Genomic DNA, 17,465 nt, shown 5'->3' with positions numbered 1-17,465 from the left:
CTAGGCTGGCGAAGTCGAAATTTTACTGAAATTACAAGAAGCTAATTATTCAAAATCTACTGTTTTTGGTCTTTTTAAGTTATTTTACTTTAACACATTATACAAGTTGTAATTAAGAGTTTTGTATCGTTTTATCTTTATCAATAATTTATACCTCTATTTTCTTAAAAACAATCACATATTATATCGTTTTTCCTAGATCCTATTTTCTAATTTTATAAAATGTGTTGTAACATAGATTTACTACCTATTCGTTTTACTATGTTTAATATTTTCTATGTTTTGAAAATATTTCTTGCATTAAGTGATTTTATGGTTTAAATTAATGATAAAAAAGTAATTTCAAAGAACAAAATGTATACAATAAAACCACTGCTTTAGCTATTTTTAAATTATGTGTTAAAGAAAAATGGTTCAAATAAAATGCACGACTGGGTCGCACGTACTTGCTCTTAGAGTTAAAGTTGCTTAAATTTTTAAGACTTTTTATATAGAAATTTGGAAAAAAAATAAAATTCGTTTTTTTTTAAAATAAAATAAAATCTGAAATCAAATTGCCTCACTAAACAAGTATGCAGTTTTGATTGATATATTAAGATGCATTTTTAGAAAAAAATTTTCAAAATCGTTAGAGCCGTTTTTTTAAAAAACTAATTTTTTTATAAATAATTTTTTGGAAAAAAAGTTTTAAAATAAAATTGTTGTAGAAATCACTAATCAACATCTAAAAACAAAATTTCAAAAAAAATTTAATGTCCCGTTTTCGAAAATTTGATTTTTCAAAAAAATTTTGGAAATTTTATTTTTGGTTTTTACATATTTAAATTATATAAATGCTTCTTCACAAAAAGTTTCGTTGAAATCGAATAAGCAGTTTAGGAGATAATCGGATTTGAAAAAAAACCGTTCTATGGCAGGTACCGTTAATAATGATTTTTCCAAAAAAAAATTTTTTCATTGAAAGATAGACCTTAGCTTAAAACTAACATTTGAATTTTTTAAACAAAATCGTTAGAGCAGTTTTCGAGATATTTCAATTTTACTTAAATCGGTATATTACAAGTACCTACCGTTATTTTTGGTCCAAAAAAATTAATTCCAAAAACCCCCCTGGAGAGTCACCAAACAACGCTACATACCAAGTTTGACATTAATCGGTCCATCCGTTTAGGCTGTAGCTCCTTATACAGACAGACAGACAGACGGACTTCCGGGACCCACTTTTTTGGCATTGTCTACCATCGTAATGTCATGGAAAAATGTTATCTCAACTTTTTGTTTTGTACGAAATGCATAAGCATAAAAGGCTACTGAAAGTAATTTAAAAAAAATAAACAAACTGAGTGAATGAAAAAAAAAAAAAAATTTTAAATAAAAAATTAATTTAAATGAATTAAAAACTTTTTCTGAGCAATTGTGGTTAAGAAAAGAACAAATAGATAAAGCTCAGAAAAAGTTTTAATTTATTTAAATTAATTTTTTATTTAAAAATATTTTTTTTTTTTTTTTAATTCACTCAGTTTGTTTATTTTTTTAATTACTTTCAGTAGCCTTTTTTATGAAATAAAACTTATTTTTTTTTATGAAAATAAACTGGGCTTCAATAAAAAGCACAAAAAATCAATAGGTACTCATTAACGTGTTTTTTTTGACTTAAATGATATGAAAGTGTAAAAAACAACTTAAAAAACGAATAAAATTGTGTTTGATGCAAAATTGTGGAAAAACGGTTGTCCGCAGAAAAAAAAATTTTGAGACAAACTTAAACTGTAATTAATTCTTGATTGGTTGTAAAAAAAAATCTTTCAAATCAAACTTAGTTTGGCAAAGATAAGGCCAGTTAAAGGACAAGAGAGCAAAAATCATTAAAACCGTGGTAACTCGAAAACGGGACGAAAACGAGAAAATTACCTCATAAGTTTTTCGGCTTAAAATGACCTCAGGAATCCATGGTTTTCATTTGGGACGGTGACTGTGGGACACCCTGTATATAAGAAAATTAGCCAAGATATTAGTTTTAAGAGGACATAGTCTAAAAAAAATAGTATTTTTACCATTAACAGTTATTTGAAAAGAACATAAAATCTTATAAACGGAATCAAACGTGTGTCGACAGAGGGTTAAAGCATACAAAAAGCTATTTAAATGCAAATAACAAACAATTAACATCAACTGATAAAGACAAAAATGTGTTCCTGCTGTGTTCCTTTTAGCTTAAAGAGTTGAGCACGAGATTAATACACAGCCCTACAGCCCACAGTGAACGTGACAATTTTAAATCTAAGCTTAAATTTTCTAGGAAATATTTGTCTCTGAGTAGACTTCTGTTGTTTAATATTTTTGATTCATATTTGTATATGATTCTTTTTTGTTGGCATGGTGATGGAGATTAGACCAATAGCTACCTTAGTTGTATTATGTTTCTTTTCAAACATTTAAATGACACTTCAAACACTTATCAAATTCACCCTGTATTCGTTACAAAAAATAACAACTTAAAAAATCACAACAAATACAAATTGCTTTAATTTATAACTGCTATCGGATTTCAAAATAAATGCGAACAAAAAAAAAAAAAAGAACAAAAAATTTATAGGTACCACAATAACCATGCCCTTCCCATTACAGTCTCTATTTTCCTAAATTAAGTCAATTTCAAACAAACCCCTCCCAAGAAAAAATTTGCTTGCATATTCAGCATCAATTTACAGATATGCGATATTCTGTTCTCCCATCAGAGTCCCACCTTGACACTTGACATCATTAGAATTGCAAAGAGGTTTGGTCGAAAACTGCACGCGGTGCATTATATTATATACAAAAGATTCCCACAAAAGCTAAGTAAGGTACCCGAAAAGCTAAAATGACACACTTAATCTTAACCACAGAATCCGATCGGGCTCTTTTAATGCTCCAATGCACTCATAATATTAAACTTCAAGTACAAAGATATAATCTGGGATTGGCAGTGTAACAGACAGAAGGTCTTTTTTTTTTAAACAATTTTGTCATTCAAGATTGGCAGAGTCAATGAATTTAAAGTCGACGTAATTAATTCAATGCTTTTACTTTTTTTTTTCTTACATTTTTTTTATTACCATTTTTTTGTTTTAACATTCAATTAAGTTGTATACATAAACATACCATGTCAACCTGTTGTCAGACCTCTAACTTTCTTTTGTGTCGAGGTTTTCATGGAAAGACTTGCGAGACAACAACTCTCGACATGACCATAACAACAAAAAAGTAGCCTAATTATATCATAAACTGTTGCTCTGATTACTCACTGAAGATCATCATCAACAAACACAACTCGGATGAAGACCATCAATCATCGCAGTCGTCAATAGGAAGCAGTCTTCCATGCCTTTGATTTCAATCCACAACTCAAGCCAACAACAAGCCCATAAGTGAGGTAACCTTGGAATTATCGCTTTTTAACGGGATGCCCCATCGGAAAAATGCCAGAAGATGGTTGAAAATGAAAACGTTGTATAGCGAGCTTAAGTTGGGCACGCGACTTTCATCTTTATGTCTGCACGAATTCAATGAAGACAAGAGAAGATATAGAATGGAAGAGACGAAGAGGAGGAAAAAGGTATCTAGTCCTCACAATATAATAGCCTCAAAGTAACCAGTGATAAAGCTGATTTTTTTTCTGTTTTGTTTTAAGAAGGGAAAAATAGAAGATTGGTGTATGTTTCCATGGCACAGCCTGAGGCGTGCGCCATGCCATTAATGACCTTTAGCTGAAGATTTTGATTTGATAACAATGGACGACGTCTTCGCCGTCTTGTTCGTGCGGTTGTTGTCTTTGGGTCGTCTTCACACTTTTATCGTGTGGGCGCAATTTGTAACGAAAGAAGGTGTAAAAGCTTATGGAATTAGATTTGGTGTTGAGGCATGAAACTCGTCATAACAATAGATTATAGTGTTTTGGATAAATATTTGTTGAAAGTCAAGAAGATTGTTTGTTTTTGGTGTTGTTACAAAAGATAGGCTGGCTACTTAAAAGAATACGGTTATTTTTGTAAGGTTTGAATCATTTATTTGCAAAACATGATAAGTCCATGATTTTAAATTTTTCAGGAGAAGAAAAAAACGTTCTATTTTCTTTTGATATGCGTAGAAAAATTTATAATAAATATATTCTGTAGAACTCTTGCCTAGCTACAAAATACCGTTTCGTTTTTAATTTTTGGAGCGATAGCTCAAAAGATAAAAAATAAAAACTCTTTTGGACTTATCATACTTTGAAAATAAACGGATGTGAAATTAGTTTTTAAATGGATATGCAATTTTGCTTTTAGCCCCAGTCTATCAAACAATTGTATTTGAGAATAAAATACAATGTCCGGACTGCTTATTTAACTTTAAAGTATCTTTAAACCATTAATCTTATATACCATTTACACAAAAAGAAGCTGACTTATTCTGTAGATACTTCATATTTTAAAGACAGACGTGGTTATCCCTGGAGTACAAATTTAGTAAAAAAAACGAATTTTGAAAAAAAGTGGACTTATCATGTTTTGCAAATAAATGATTCAAATAAGAAACAAAAAAAAATCATTTCACGTATGGAATTACACGATTTTTTTGACTAGATGGCTAATGAATGTTAACGCTATTGAATAAGTTTGGAGCAACAAATACATTATTTAACATTACAACAAAAAAAAAGGTATTTTATGATTTTTTGTTGAGTGTTAAAAGGGTCAAATATATTTCACAAAATAAAGGACTCTTTTGTTTAAGGAAACAATAACGAGATCAAATTACCGAAGTTACATAAGCTAGTATTTTTTTTTTTTCTAGGAAATTACTTACGTATTTTTGCTTTGGACGAATTGGTGATTAAGCTTACCTGGAAATAAAACAAAAAGGAAATTATTACAAACAAGGTAAAAATAAAAAATTATAGCCAAGTATTTTTGTAATTAGTCCATGTATAGAGACTTTTTTTGGGGTTATTGGCTTACACGTGTATAGAGTGTAAATGGAGCATGTAAATGATAAACACAAATCGTCATATTTTTTTTATAACTTGCTATTTTCTTATGGATTCTTATACAGTTTAAATGCAAGCATATTGAATAGGGTGGGCCAACAAAAACACAAATTTTTTTTCTTTTTTGATTTTATATATTATTAAAAATCTACCTCAGTAAAAAAAAAAAAAACACACTTCGTTATTCATGAGCTGTTGTAGGAAATTGAAACACTCTACAAGAAAGGTCTTGTATACGTTTTTTATGTTTTCTTAATTACACAGACCGTCGCACATAGGAGTATTTGCAGTAAAAACCTGGTCATAAGTCGATTTTCTGAAAATCAAAATTGACACCAAAAAGTTTGGCAAAGTGGGTGCAAAATAAACCTGTTTCAATATGCTGCAGTTATTTATTAACGATATTAATAAAGTTTTGAAAATGTTAGATGGTTTTTTTTTTTATTTTAATTCGGGCTTAGAACTAGTATCTAAAAACTTGATATTTTTGGTAAGTTATTATTTGAACTTTAATGATTTTGTTTTAGTATACCCCGTTATTCTGCGATGAATTGAAACTTATGAGTTAGTTTATATATTCTTTAACACAATGCAACAAAAATTAAGTGCTCTTATGTGCTCTTTAGAGAATCGAGGGTCAATTAGTTTTTCACTTTCTGCTAGAAAATACTCCTTACTTTATGCAACGTGTTTTTTATTTTTAAATTAAATGTACTGATGTTATTAGTGTATTTTATTTTGGGTGATCTTAATTAAGGTTGGGGAAGAGAAAAAAGAAACTGAGAATTGCGTATTAGGGATGAGGAAAAAATTTTGAGAAAAATAATGTCGACAGGCGGAGTACAGGCCATTAATCAATTTTTTTAGTTTTTGGTAAAAAAAAAATAAAAATAGCAAAAACTAGGTTTACATTGTATTTTCTTGTAGGAATACTCATTTTAAACAAAAATAATAACAAAAACCACGAAAAAAATAATTATAGCCAGGTTTTTGATGACAATACTCCTATGTGCGTCGTTTATCATTTCCTACTAAATGGAGGGTGCTGATTCCGAAATTAGTTTTTTTCTAGCAGCTCCAGTTTTGAAATTATTCATACATGAAAAAGCTAACAAATTCATAAAAAATTTTTTTTGTTAAATGTTTTTTATTTAAAAGTTGTGTTTTGATATTACCCCCAAAACGTGAAAAATGAAAATATCTAAGAAATTAGAGCTCTTAGAAAGAAACTTGTGTGATTTTTGAACTTACTGAATCGAAATCTATAAAATTTGATATGAATCTTTCTGGAAAATTTTTAAAAAGTTGAAAATTCTTGGCCAGTGTTATCTAATTTATTGAGAAGTTTATTATCAAATTAAGAAGATATATTCTTTTAAGGAATTAAACGTTCTGTAAAAAGTCTCTCGGTATTAAATCGATCGATAAATCGATTTTTTTGATTAATTTAAATCAGTATGCGTTGGGTTACATTGGATACGTATTAGGGTGGGTCAAAAAAAATCGAAATTCTTTTTTTTGATTTGGTACTCCGAAAAATCGATTGCTAGACACCTCTAGAATATACACACCAAATATGAGCTCTTTATATTAATGGGAAGGTCCTCGGCTTTGCAATTTTCCATTTTTACATCAAGCTTCGACTAAAAAAAAATAATTGTTTTATTAATTGACTTTTTAGCACATTTCTTTTCATATTCTTGTAGGCAAAAGAATACAAAAAAGGCCTTATACACTTTTTTCGTTTATCTAAATGTTGAATAGATATTTGAGGTCCAAAAATCGAGAAAATCTTTAAAAATTCGTTTTTTGTTCTTAATTTTGTAACAAATTGAAAAATTATAATAATCAAACGCGCAAGACATATTCTTGTTGGAAATTGATTGCTCCACAAAAAAAGTCTTGTTAACTTTTTTCATTAATCTAACCATTCTAAAGATAATCGAGGTCAAAGTTAAAAAAAAATATAAAAACATTTTATATTTTTAAAAAATTTCCAATTCACTGAAACTTCATTATTTTCAAATTAGCAAGATATATTCTTGTGGGGGCTTAAACGTTCTATAAAAAATTCTTTGGAATCAAATTGATTGCTTTAAACGTTTAGAAGATATTCGTATCTTGTAAAAATGGAAAATTGCGAAGCGGAGGACCTTCCCATTAATATAAAGAGCCCATATTTGGTGTGTATATTGTAGAGGGGTCTAGCAATCGATCAAATCAAAAAAAAAGAATTTCGATTTTTTTGACCCACCCTAAAACGTATGTATATCTTCTAAACGGTTAAATGATCGATTTTATTGTGAGAAACCTTTTTGAAGAACTTATAATTTCTTATAACATTACCTATACTTTCTCATTTTATAATAATGGCTGTCAAGGACTCAAATATCTCTATGTCTCAAACATTGCAATTAAACGTGTTGTTGATCTTCTATTAAAACTCAATTGATCAAAATTGAAATTTTATGTTTCAAGTAATTTTTTTAAAAACTTTATTTTTAAATAAACTGTCTAAACTAAACTAAATAAATAAAATATCAATTTTCATCCTAGTAATTTTGTATTTTTAGTTATAAAGTAAAAAAAAAAATCCTTAAATAACGGGACTTATACGATCTGATAGCTTAAAATGTAACCTTTCATTTGAAAGGTAACGCTAACTTTCATACCCCAACGTGTTTTTCAGCCAATTTTTGCCGCAGTTGTAATGCGCTTCCTTAAACCTTAAAAAATCTGAGAAACGGTATACAAAACTGTAGTGACACCGTGTACTTGTACAGCACAAAGTCATTTAACTCTAACCAAATTTTTTTTAATACAACAAGGACTAATCAAATATTGCTAAAAGGTTTGTTGAACTAAATCTGTGGTTGACTTAAGAAATGTGTGTATCGAATCAATTTCGTTCTTAAAATTAATGACTGTGCTTTTTTCTCAGACATTTCTGGAGCATTTTTTTTTCGCAGAATTCTGTTACATTCATCGGATCTCACGTCTTTGCTATTATATGTTAGGAGCTGGTGCAAATACGAAACACTTTGAAAAACTAATAAAGGAGTATTTTGACCTCGAAATGAAGTACGCCATAAAATTTCTTGTACAACAAATAACTTTTAGAAATTATTAACACTGTCACAGCAGTTTAAAAAAAATAGGTTTTTATACATACGTGAACAAATTTTCCAATTAAAAAAAAAAATATATGAATGATCGTTTTAAAGATATTGATTTTTCAAAAATCAAAATTTTTTTTTTTTTTTTGAGCAAAAGGTTCAATAATTTCACTTCACTTTTAGCTCTACACATACACTACACAGTGCTAAAATTTGTTGTAAATTTAAATAACAAAAAAACTTGAAATGAAAAAATTTAGCACCCCTCTCTTAAAAAAAAAAACAAAATTAAATTCAAAAACCTAAAGTACCTACAAGAATGCACCTTAAATAAGCTTCCAGGCGAAAAAAGTCGAAATCAGTTAACAGTTTCCATTAATTGCCAACAATTTATCATTTTCAATGATTTTCTTTCTAAAAATTTGTTTTTTTATCAAACCGGAACTAGACAATTATAATGTAACTCGTCATTTTCCATCTTCTGCCATTAGTTGTACTACTGTCAAGATCCATTAAAAATAAAATCATCCTTTCCTTAAAGAAGGTACGCATCAATTAATCAATCAAACAGTTAACTAATCAACTACAGAATCTATAAATCAACACGTAACAAGCTACGACGGTCAATTCAATAAAAATAAAAACACTCCATTCCATTGATTCAACTTAATTATGTACCTCTAATTCAAGCATAAGCAATTAAGCCTCAAAAACAAAAACAGAAAAAAAAAACATCTTAACGATAAAAATCATTAAAAAACACACATCTAATTGAACCAGAGAGATCACCTTTAGCATGATCTTCTTCCAGTAGTCCTATCCTAATCTCTGAATATTATGTTCAATCTCTCTCTGTCTCTCTTCTTTACTCTTCATAATAACAACGTCAATAATTTTCACATCTCCGCACAACAATTCAATTAGATAAACATTTTCCTATACTTTACCTCAGCAAACCAACTTCGAATTTTGCTCCATGAAGATGCAATGATTGGATGCGCCATCCATTTGAGTCGTGCCGTCAAGTAGTTTTTGAGGCAGTTTCATTAAAGATTTTTATCGCTAAACAAAACAATCAAACAATTGGTGACTTTTGGCGCTCGTTTCTGCATCCATCATCATGACCTACGACAACCATTTCAATTAGAAGACGGCGGAATCTCTTTTTATTATATGGCTTAAACGTGGATTATCATTTTTAAGTTCTCTTTTAAAGCATTTTTAAGAGAGTATTAAAGAGAGTGAAAAATATAAACATTTCTCTATTGATCATTGGAACAAAAAGCCGGTAAATCTGTCGATAATGTAGTTCACCAATTCGGTATGGGGCTTCAAAGATATTTACCATCACAATCGTCATCATCGCTGTTGTCGTCGTCGTCGTTGTCGTCGTCGTCGTCGTCGTCGTATACAAGAGCTGTTGTAACTGTTAACGGTTTGTTGAGTATCTCGACCGTCTTTTGGTATTTTTATTGAATTCACTTTCGTTACCATTAAATTCGCCAAGATACCAACTTGAGAGCTTTAGTGTCGTTTTAGCCGTCGTCGATTGAGAACGTATTTTATGCGTTTTGTCTTGTTTTTAGTAAGCCTTTGTATAAGCTGGTAGTTCGAGACCATTATCGTTGTCTTCGTCGTTGGGTTATTTAGTTCGATATCTGCATCATCATCGTTGGTTTTTTCCATCTTCAAATTCAGATTCATTAAATCGAAGATTAATCCGTGAATATCTGAAGATTAATTTGTGAAATTGATTTGTGATTTAATTTTCGGATTTTAATCCGAAAAAATGCGTTGTGAATATTAAATGGAAATTTCGATAAGAAGTGTGAAAAAGTGAAGAAATATCTAGAAAAATAAAAATATCTTCATCTCTTGGTTTCGTTCGTTCTCAATTGGATTATCTAGCTGAAGAACTTCAACAAGGAACTTGTTTTTAAAGTCGTGAGTAGTCTTCAACCGCAAAGACATGATTTTTGTGGTAGGATTCCTGTGGCTGGCACTGAGTATGTATAAAATGTATCTTTTTTTCGATTTAAATGTTGGGAAATATAGATTGAAATTGCATTGGCAAATACAGAAATAACGTTTTTAAATAAATCAAAAGGAACTGAATGAAAAAAGTAAATAAAAGTTAAAATTGTAGACTTGACCCTTGGTTCAAGTTATAATTTTGTTTATTATTGGGTATCAAGAGTGGTCATTTTTTCACAAAATCGATTTTAATAGACACACAATGGATTTAAAGTATCAGCTATAAACATTTTAATTTACAACGAAGGCAATCAATCATTAAAACGAAAAAAATATGATCTTGCAATTTGGCAGCTGATTGTAATAGAGTAATCAATGGAGAACAAAAAAAGACTTAAAACAATGAAGTCTTTACGTTCACTCTATTAATCTTCAAGGTCTTTTGTTACATTTTAATGAATGGAAATCGATTTATGTAAAAAAAGAATCAGCAAAGATTTTTAAGTTTCTTTGTAGTTTAATAACATATGGCTGTATTTTTTGTTGTAATAAATTCTTTCATGTAGCAAACGAAAATCTGGATTGAACGATGCACTCATTTGTTTATTCAACAAAGACTTGGGGTTTTATGTTTTCTCTATAATATAAATTAATTATATAAATTATAAAGGTGCTATTTTCTGGGAAATTCTCAGGCGAAAAAGATTGATTTTGGTATTTACCTAGGAACTGAATGAATTTAGACCCAAAATCAACTACGAAATAAATTTTCTATTCGAAAGTTAGAAGTTTTTTTTGGACACACTATTTGTTGGGAAGCCATGACAAATAATGGATCGTATTCATAGACCCTGTTGAAGCTGCTTTTAAGACAAAACTGGAGTATATCCTTTTTGAATTAAACAGGATAAAAGCCAAGTTAAATTAAACAACAACAATTATATTTGGCCAAGATTTGACTAATTTTATTTTTCCGTTAAAACTTCTTTTACAAAAGTTTTAATTTTTTACGGATATGTTTATGAATATTTTAATAAAATTTTGAAAACAAAAAGTAGAAAATCCACGGAGCTATTTCAAACCACCTAAGGAATAAAAGACAAAAAGTTCCCACTGCAACATTACATGAAATTAAAAAAAAATAAAATGCACGACTGGGTCGCACGAACTTGCTCTTAGAGTTAAAGTTGCTTAAATTTTTAAGACTTTTTATATAGAAATTTGGAAAAAAAAAAAACAAAATTCGTTTTTTTAAAAAATAAAATAAAATCTAAAATTAAATTGCCCTCCAAAACAAGTATGCAGTTTTGATTGATATATTAAGATGCATTTTTGGACAAAAAATTTTCAAAATCTTTAGAGCCGTTTTTTAAAAAACTAATTTTTTATAAATATTTTTTTGGAAAAAAAGTTTTAAAATAAAATTGGTATGCCATTTGGTAGAAATCACTAATCAACATCTAAAAACAAAATTTCAAAAAAGTTCAATGTCCCGTTTTCGAAAATTTGATTTTGAAAAAAAAATTATTTTTTTCAAAATTTTATTTTTGGCTTATATTTAAATTATATAAATGCTTCTCCACAAAAAGTTTCGTTGAAATCGAATAAGCAGTTTCGGAGATAATCGGATTTGAAAAAAACGGTTCTATGGCAGGTACCGTTAATAATGATTTTCAAAAAAAAATTTTTTTCATTGAAAGATAGACCTTAGCTTAAAACTAACATTTGAATTTTTTAAACAAAATCGTTTGAGCCGTTTTCGAGATATTTCAATTTTAATAAAATCGGTATATGACAAGTTCCGTTATTTTTGGTCCAAAAAAATTAATTCCAAAAACCCCTCTGGAGAGTCGCAGAATAACGCTACATACCAAGTTTGACATTAATCGGTCCATCCGTTTAGGCTGTAGCTCCTTATACAGACAGACAGACAGACTGACAGACAGACAGACAGACGGACTTCCGGGACCCATTTTTTTGGCATTGTCTACCATCGTAATGTCATGGAAAAATATTATCTCAACTTTTTTTTTGTACGAATGCATAACTTGATATATAGTACCTATATCGCAAGTAAAAATTAAGACTAATCAAACTAGAAGAAATTTCGCTTGAATGACTAGTACTTCTTGAGTTAAAATATGAAATCTTTCATTTTTAGTTTATTTTTTATAGATTTCGCTTGATTATGAGATAAATAATTTAAAAAAAAAAAACACACATATGGGTCAAAATCATGGAGGTGGGAAATTTCGATGACCGAATTCTTAAGAAATCAACTTTGTTAAAAAAAACAAAAAACTTAATTTTTTTTGTAAGAGATGTACCAATTTATAAAAAGTATTGTTTAAATGAAGTATTTAGAAAAGAAATACTTAAAAATAATTGACTTTAATGTGTTTTTAAGTCATTTGAATATCAGTTTTTGAGTTATGGACATGTCCGGGAACGCTGTTTTTGGGTATATGAAATGGAATAAAAAAAGAAATTTAAACTTTTCTAACCGAAACAAATATATTCGTATATGCGTGCCTACTATTTTAATTGGTAAATGAGAAAAAAACTTTAAATAAATGTTATTTTGATTTAAAAAAATGCCTGCACATCAAATTTTCCACCTCCATGATTTTGACCCATATAAGCCTTAGCTATAAAAAAAAAGTTATTCATCACTTATTGATCTTACGGCGCAATAAAATATAAATCTAAGGAAATATTAGTTTTCGTTGAAATAAAGAGCATCTTGTAATTTTTTTTTATTTTCTCAACAAATAGAAGAAATTTTATCATCTGGGTTAAGGCTTTGGCTAAAAATTAATAATTTATTGAATATCAAAACCAAAAATATATAAGAAATAATTTTTTTTTTAAATTTTGTTTTTAAAATTTTTGTTTTAATTTTAAGTTAATTTTTCAAAAACTTCATAAAAATACAAAAATTGAACAGAGTTTTGAAATTAAAAAAGGATAAAACAAGAAATTGTAAGTGTTTTCCCTATTTTTGGTAGTATTTTTTAAGCTAAATTTTTTGGAAAAACCACCTCTTGCACTTCAAAATATGATTGAAAAAATTCTTCATCAAAATCGAAGCTGTTTCATTTTCTCCAAAAACACACCATTTCATTAATATATTTTTTTTTGTTTTCTGGGAAATCGGCACAACTATCCCGCTTATCAATTATCTCATTTGGATAAAATTTTATTTCATACTTTATGAAAAATTTTCGAGAAATTCGAAAAATTATAACTACTTTAAACTATTTCTTGGGAAAAATTCTAGTTCGTTATTGCAGAAAATGACCGAAATATTCCCTGTTTTCTGTATTTATTGACTCAACTATATTAACAAGCAATGTACGATATAGACCAGTGCCAATAATTTTTGAAAATAAAAAAATTATTAGCAGCATATGGGTGGTGGGAAAATTTAGGATAAATGGTATATGAAAGGGGAAAAATAAATTGCCCACAAAAAAATTGGGGGAAAGGGGGTGGGTGGGCGAAAAAGTGGGGTGGGTGTCAAAAATCATGGTTTTTTACAATTTCTGTCAAAACTAGACGTCCTAGCGAAAAAAGTCAAAAGCAAAAGTTGTAGGTAGTATAAATGTCTACAACTTTTACTCAAACAATTTTTTTCTATAACCTCAAAAATATTGGAAAAAATGCAAAAATACGATTTTTTGATTTTTTATTTTTATCTTTTACAAAAATGGTTAGATTTTAACAAAACTTGGTTAAAAACTACTTTGTTATGTTTTCTATCTATTAAAAATATTTTTTGAGCAAAAAGTGAATTTTTGGATTTTTGACGAATTTAATTTGAAAAAATAGCCTGTTTTTCAATAAAAAAAGTTACCGAAAAAATTTTTGATTTTTGAAAAGTTTGAAATGAAAATATTTAGATTAAAACCTATTATTTAAGATTGTGTGGAAAAACTATACTTTTGTTTTAGAAAATATTGAGAAAAATTGAAAAAAACAAAAAAACGATTTTTAAGATCGATTTTTCCGGTAATGACAGTAATATTGGCGAGAAACAATTTTTCATAGAAACCAAACTATACTTTTCTAATGGCCTTTGACCTTTTTAACTTGAATCTAGCATTAGAATAGTTCAAACGTGCAAAGTTTTTGAGATATTGAATTTTGAACGTCCAAAACATTATTTTTGTGATGTTTTGACATGGTTATATGTCGAAAACGTAGTGTGATAGAATTTTTCTGACTTCGGATTCGAGCTCAGCGCACAAAAAAACATTAGAAAAATATACTTTGATTTCTATAAAAAAAACTTTTTGTTTAGTGAATTCGAACAAGGCATTCGATTTTTTCTTCCCTGTTCGAATTCACTAGTCAAAAAATTTTTTTTATAGAAATCAAGGTATATTTTTCTAATGGTTTTTTGTGCGCTGAGCTCGAATCCGAAGTCAGAAAAATTCTATCACATCAAGTTTTTGAGATATTACCATGCAAAACATCACAAAAATAGTGTTTTGGACGTTCAAAATTCAATATCTCAAAAACTTTTCACGTTAGAGCTATTCTAATACTAGATTCAAATTAAGAAGGTCAAAGGCCATTAGAAAAGTATAGATTGGTTTCTATGGAAAATTGTTTCTCGCCAATATTACTGTCATTACCGGAAAAATCGATCTTAAAAATCGTTTTTTTTGTTTTTTTCAATTTTTCTCAATATTTTCTAAAACAAAAGTATAGTTTTTCCACACAATCTTAAATAATAGGTTTTAATCTAAATATTTTCATTTCAAACTTTTCAAAAATCAAAAATTTTTTCGGTAACTTTTTTGATTGAAAAACAGGCTATTTTTTCAAATTAAATTCGTCAAAAATCCAAAAATTCACTTTTTGCTCAAAAAATATTTTTAATAGATAGAAAACATAACAAAGTAGTTTTTAACCAAGTTTTGTTAAAATCTAACCATTTTTGTAAAAGATAAAAATAAAAAATCAAAAAATCGTATTTTTGCATTTTTTCCAATATTTTTGAGGTTATAGAAAAAAATTGTTTGAGTAAAAGTTGTAGACATTTATACTACCTACAACTTTTGCTTTTGACTTTTTTCGCTAGGACGTCTAGTTTTGACAGAAATTGTAAAAAACCATGATTTTTGACACCCACCCCACTTTTTCGCCCACCCACCCCCTTTCCCCCCAATTTTTTTGTGGGCAATTTATTTTTCCCCTTTCATATACCATTTATCCTAAATTTTCCCACCACCCTTATGCTGCTAATAATTTGTTCAACTTTTGCCCTCTGAAAACCGGATTGGCACTGGTCTAATATGTCTATTGAGCTATTGAATGCATATATTTTAATTCATCATGACTCATAACTTAAATTTATACACAGAGATTAGAATATGAGAACAGAAAGGCAATAAAGAATAATAAATATTATTTTTCCAAATAAAATTATCGACTATTAAAATATGTTAATCTGTACAAATTACTATTGATATTATTTGATTTAAATAAGTTTTACAAATTGGGTCAAACCGACCACACACAAATATTGTTTTAAATTATTCATTTTTTTTTCTTTTTTTTTTTAATTCCAGAAAAATCTATTCGAAATTTGTAAACAAATGGGAAGAAAGTTATTTGTTATTTATTTAGTTTACAAACTCGTACATACATAGTGACAAGTTGAAATTGAACAAGTTGATTCATTTTTAATTATACAGAATTTATTGGAATAAAATTCCACGTTCTTGGAAGATAGCAAATAAATTATTGCAGAAGGAAAATAAATTTTTATACATATTTTAATTCAAACAAACTAAAATCATATGAAAACAATGCGAACTTATTTGGTCTGAACATAATTTTCTTATTGTATTTTAGTGAATCAAATATAAGATTTGCATACAAATTTATGCAATATTCCAAAAAAAAAAAAAAATTACTCAGCGCACGTCAAAATGATTAACTGGAAACGTGTGTTAGGAGGAAGTTGTACTAGGTACTAATTTATTGATTTAAATGTTAAGAATTTTTTAAGTTCCTATTTTCACAAGGTTTTCGTTACGGTTTTAACCAACAATACGGGTACATTAAAATAATTTGGAACAATATTGAAGAAAAGGTCGGAAACCTCGCTCACTTTACTTACCACATTTTTCTATGAAATGACATCACATAATAACGGAAGGTAGGTACTTAGTAAATTCTAAGACACCTCGTCATTACTTTTATTTTGACAGAAAGTAGACTTAAAGCCATTTTTGACGTACTAAAATATTGTAGATATGCCGAAGATAAGGTCTTATTTACAAAAAAAAAAAAAAAAAAAAACTGGGTTGCTCAGGTTTTGCTCTTGTGGTATAAAAACAAATTTATTTTTTCAAAAGCTTTTCTTAACTTTTGAATACACAGTATCCATTAAGGTGGGTCAAAAAAATCTCTTTTTTTTTTTTTAATTTTTAAAGATTTTCTCAATTTTTGGACCTCAAATCTCTTAAACAATTAGATAAACAAAAAAGTGTACAAGGCCATTTTTGTAGAGCGTTCAATTTATCACAAGAATATGTTAAGAAATTGGCTAATAAGACGATTTATAAAAAAATGATTTTTTTTTAGTATAGAAGATTTATGCAAAAAATGGAAAATAGCGAAGCGGAGGAATTTCCTATTAATATAAAGGGCTCATATTTGGTGAGTATATTCTTGCAATCGATGTATTCGGTGTATAAAATAAAAAAAAAAAAGAATTTCGTTTTTTTTTTGTGACCCACCATAATATCCATCCATATGGAAACAAATGTTTTGTATTTCAAAAATTAATAAATTACTTGAAAAGGTTAAATTTAAAAAAGAAAAGATTGTGTTGATAGATAATTTTTTCTAAAGGACACAATGTGAGCTAGAACGCTATTTTAGCTGGAATTAATTATAGAAATTCTCGAAATAGTCTAAAAATGCAGTTAAAGGTATTAAGATGATGTTGAATGATGTAATAATGATAATTTTATGGTGCAACAGGCACTAAACATAAGAACAACAACACAAAAATAAACAAAATATTATGTTGAATAAGGTTTTCCAATTTAAAACAGATATTATTGGTAAGAAACAAAAAAAAGTTCTATGAAGTTTTAAACGCATCAAATTCGAAAATGGTGTCATTGAAGGCGAACAAAAGTTGTTTTTACTTAATATGGAAGGTAAAATGTTAGTGCAAATAAAAAAAAAGTTATTTGAAAACATTCAATTCGTTTTTTTGTCATCGTAAGTGGTTTTTTTTTTTGAATATTTTGCTCACTATACTTACAGAGTTGGATCGAAAAAAGTTTGCACTTGTAGGACATAGTTTTATATAAAACATAAAGCCATATAGTCTAGCT

At 28.2% G+C, this 17,465-nt stretch overlaps 2 protein-coding genes across 2 annotated transcripts in view; one reads left to right on the top strand and one right to left on the bottom strand.

Annotated features, from left to right (window-relative positions):
- Positions 1 to 17,465, bottom strand: part of LOC129916565 (uncharacterized) — a 210,202-nt gene that overhangs the window by 105,362 nt on the left and 87,375 nt on the right. The gene's annotated exons all lie outside the window — the stretch shown is intronic.
- Positions 9,535 to 17,465, top strand: part of LOC129916566 (uncharacterized) — an 86,365-nt gene continuing 78,434 nt past the window's right edge. Inside the window, exon 1 of the mRNA XM_055996580.1 lies at positions 9,535 to 10,133. Coding sequence (XP_055852555.1) covers positions 10,097 to 10,133 — 37 coding nt within the window. The 5' untranslated portion in view covers positions 9,535 to 10,096. The remainder of the gene's footprint in view (positions 10,134 to 17,465) is intronic.

The sequence above is a fragment of the Episyrphus balteatus genome, chromosome 3 (assembly GCF_945859705.1).
Source record: "Episyrphus balteatus chromosome 3, idEpiBalt1.1, whole genome shotgun sequence".
NCBI lineage: Eukaryota > Metazoa > Arthropoda > Insecta > Diptera > Syrphidae > Episyrphus > Episyrphus balteatus.
This window is presented reverse-complemented; position numbering and strand designations above follow the sequence as displayed.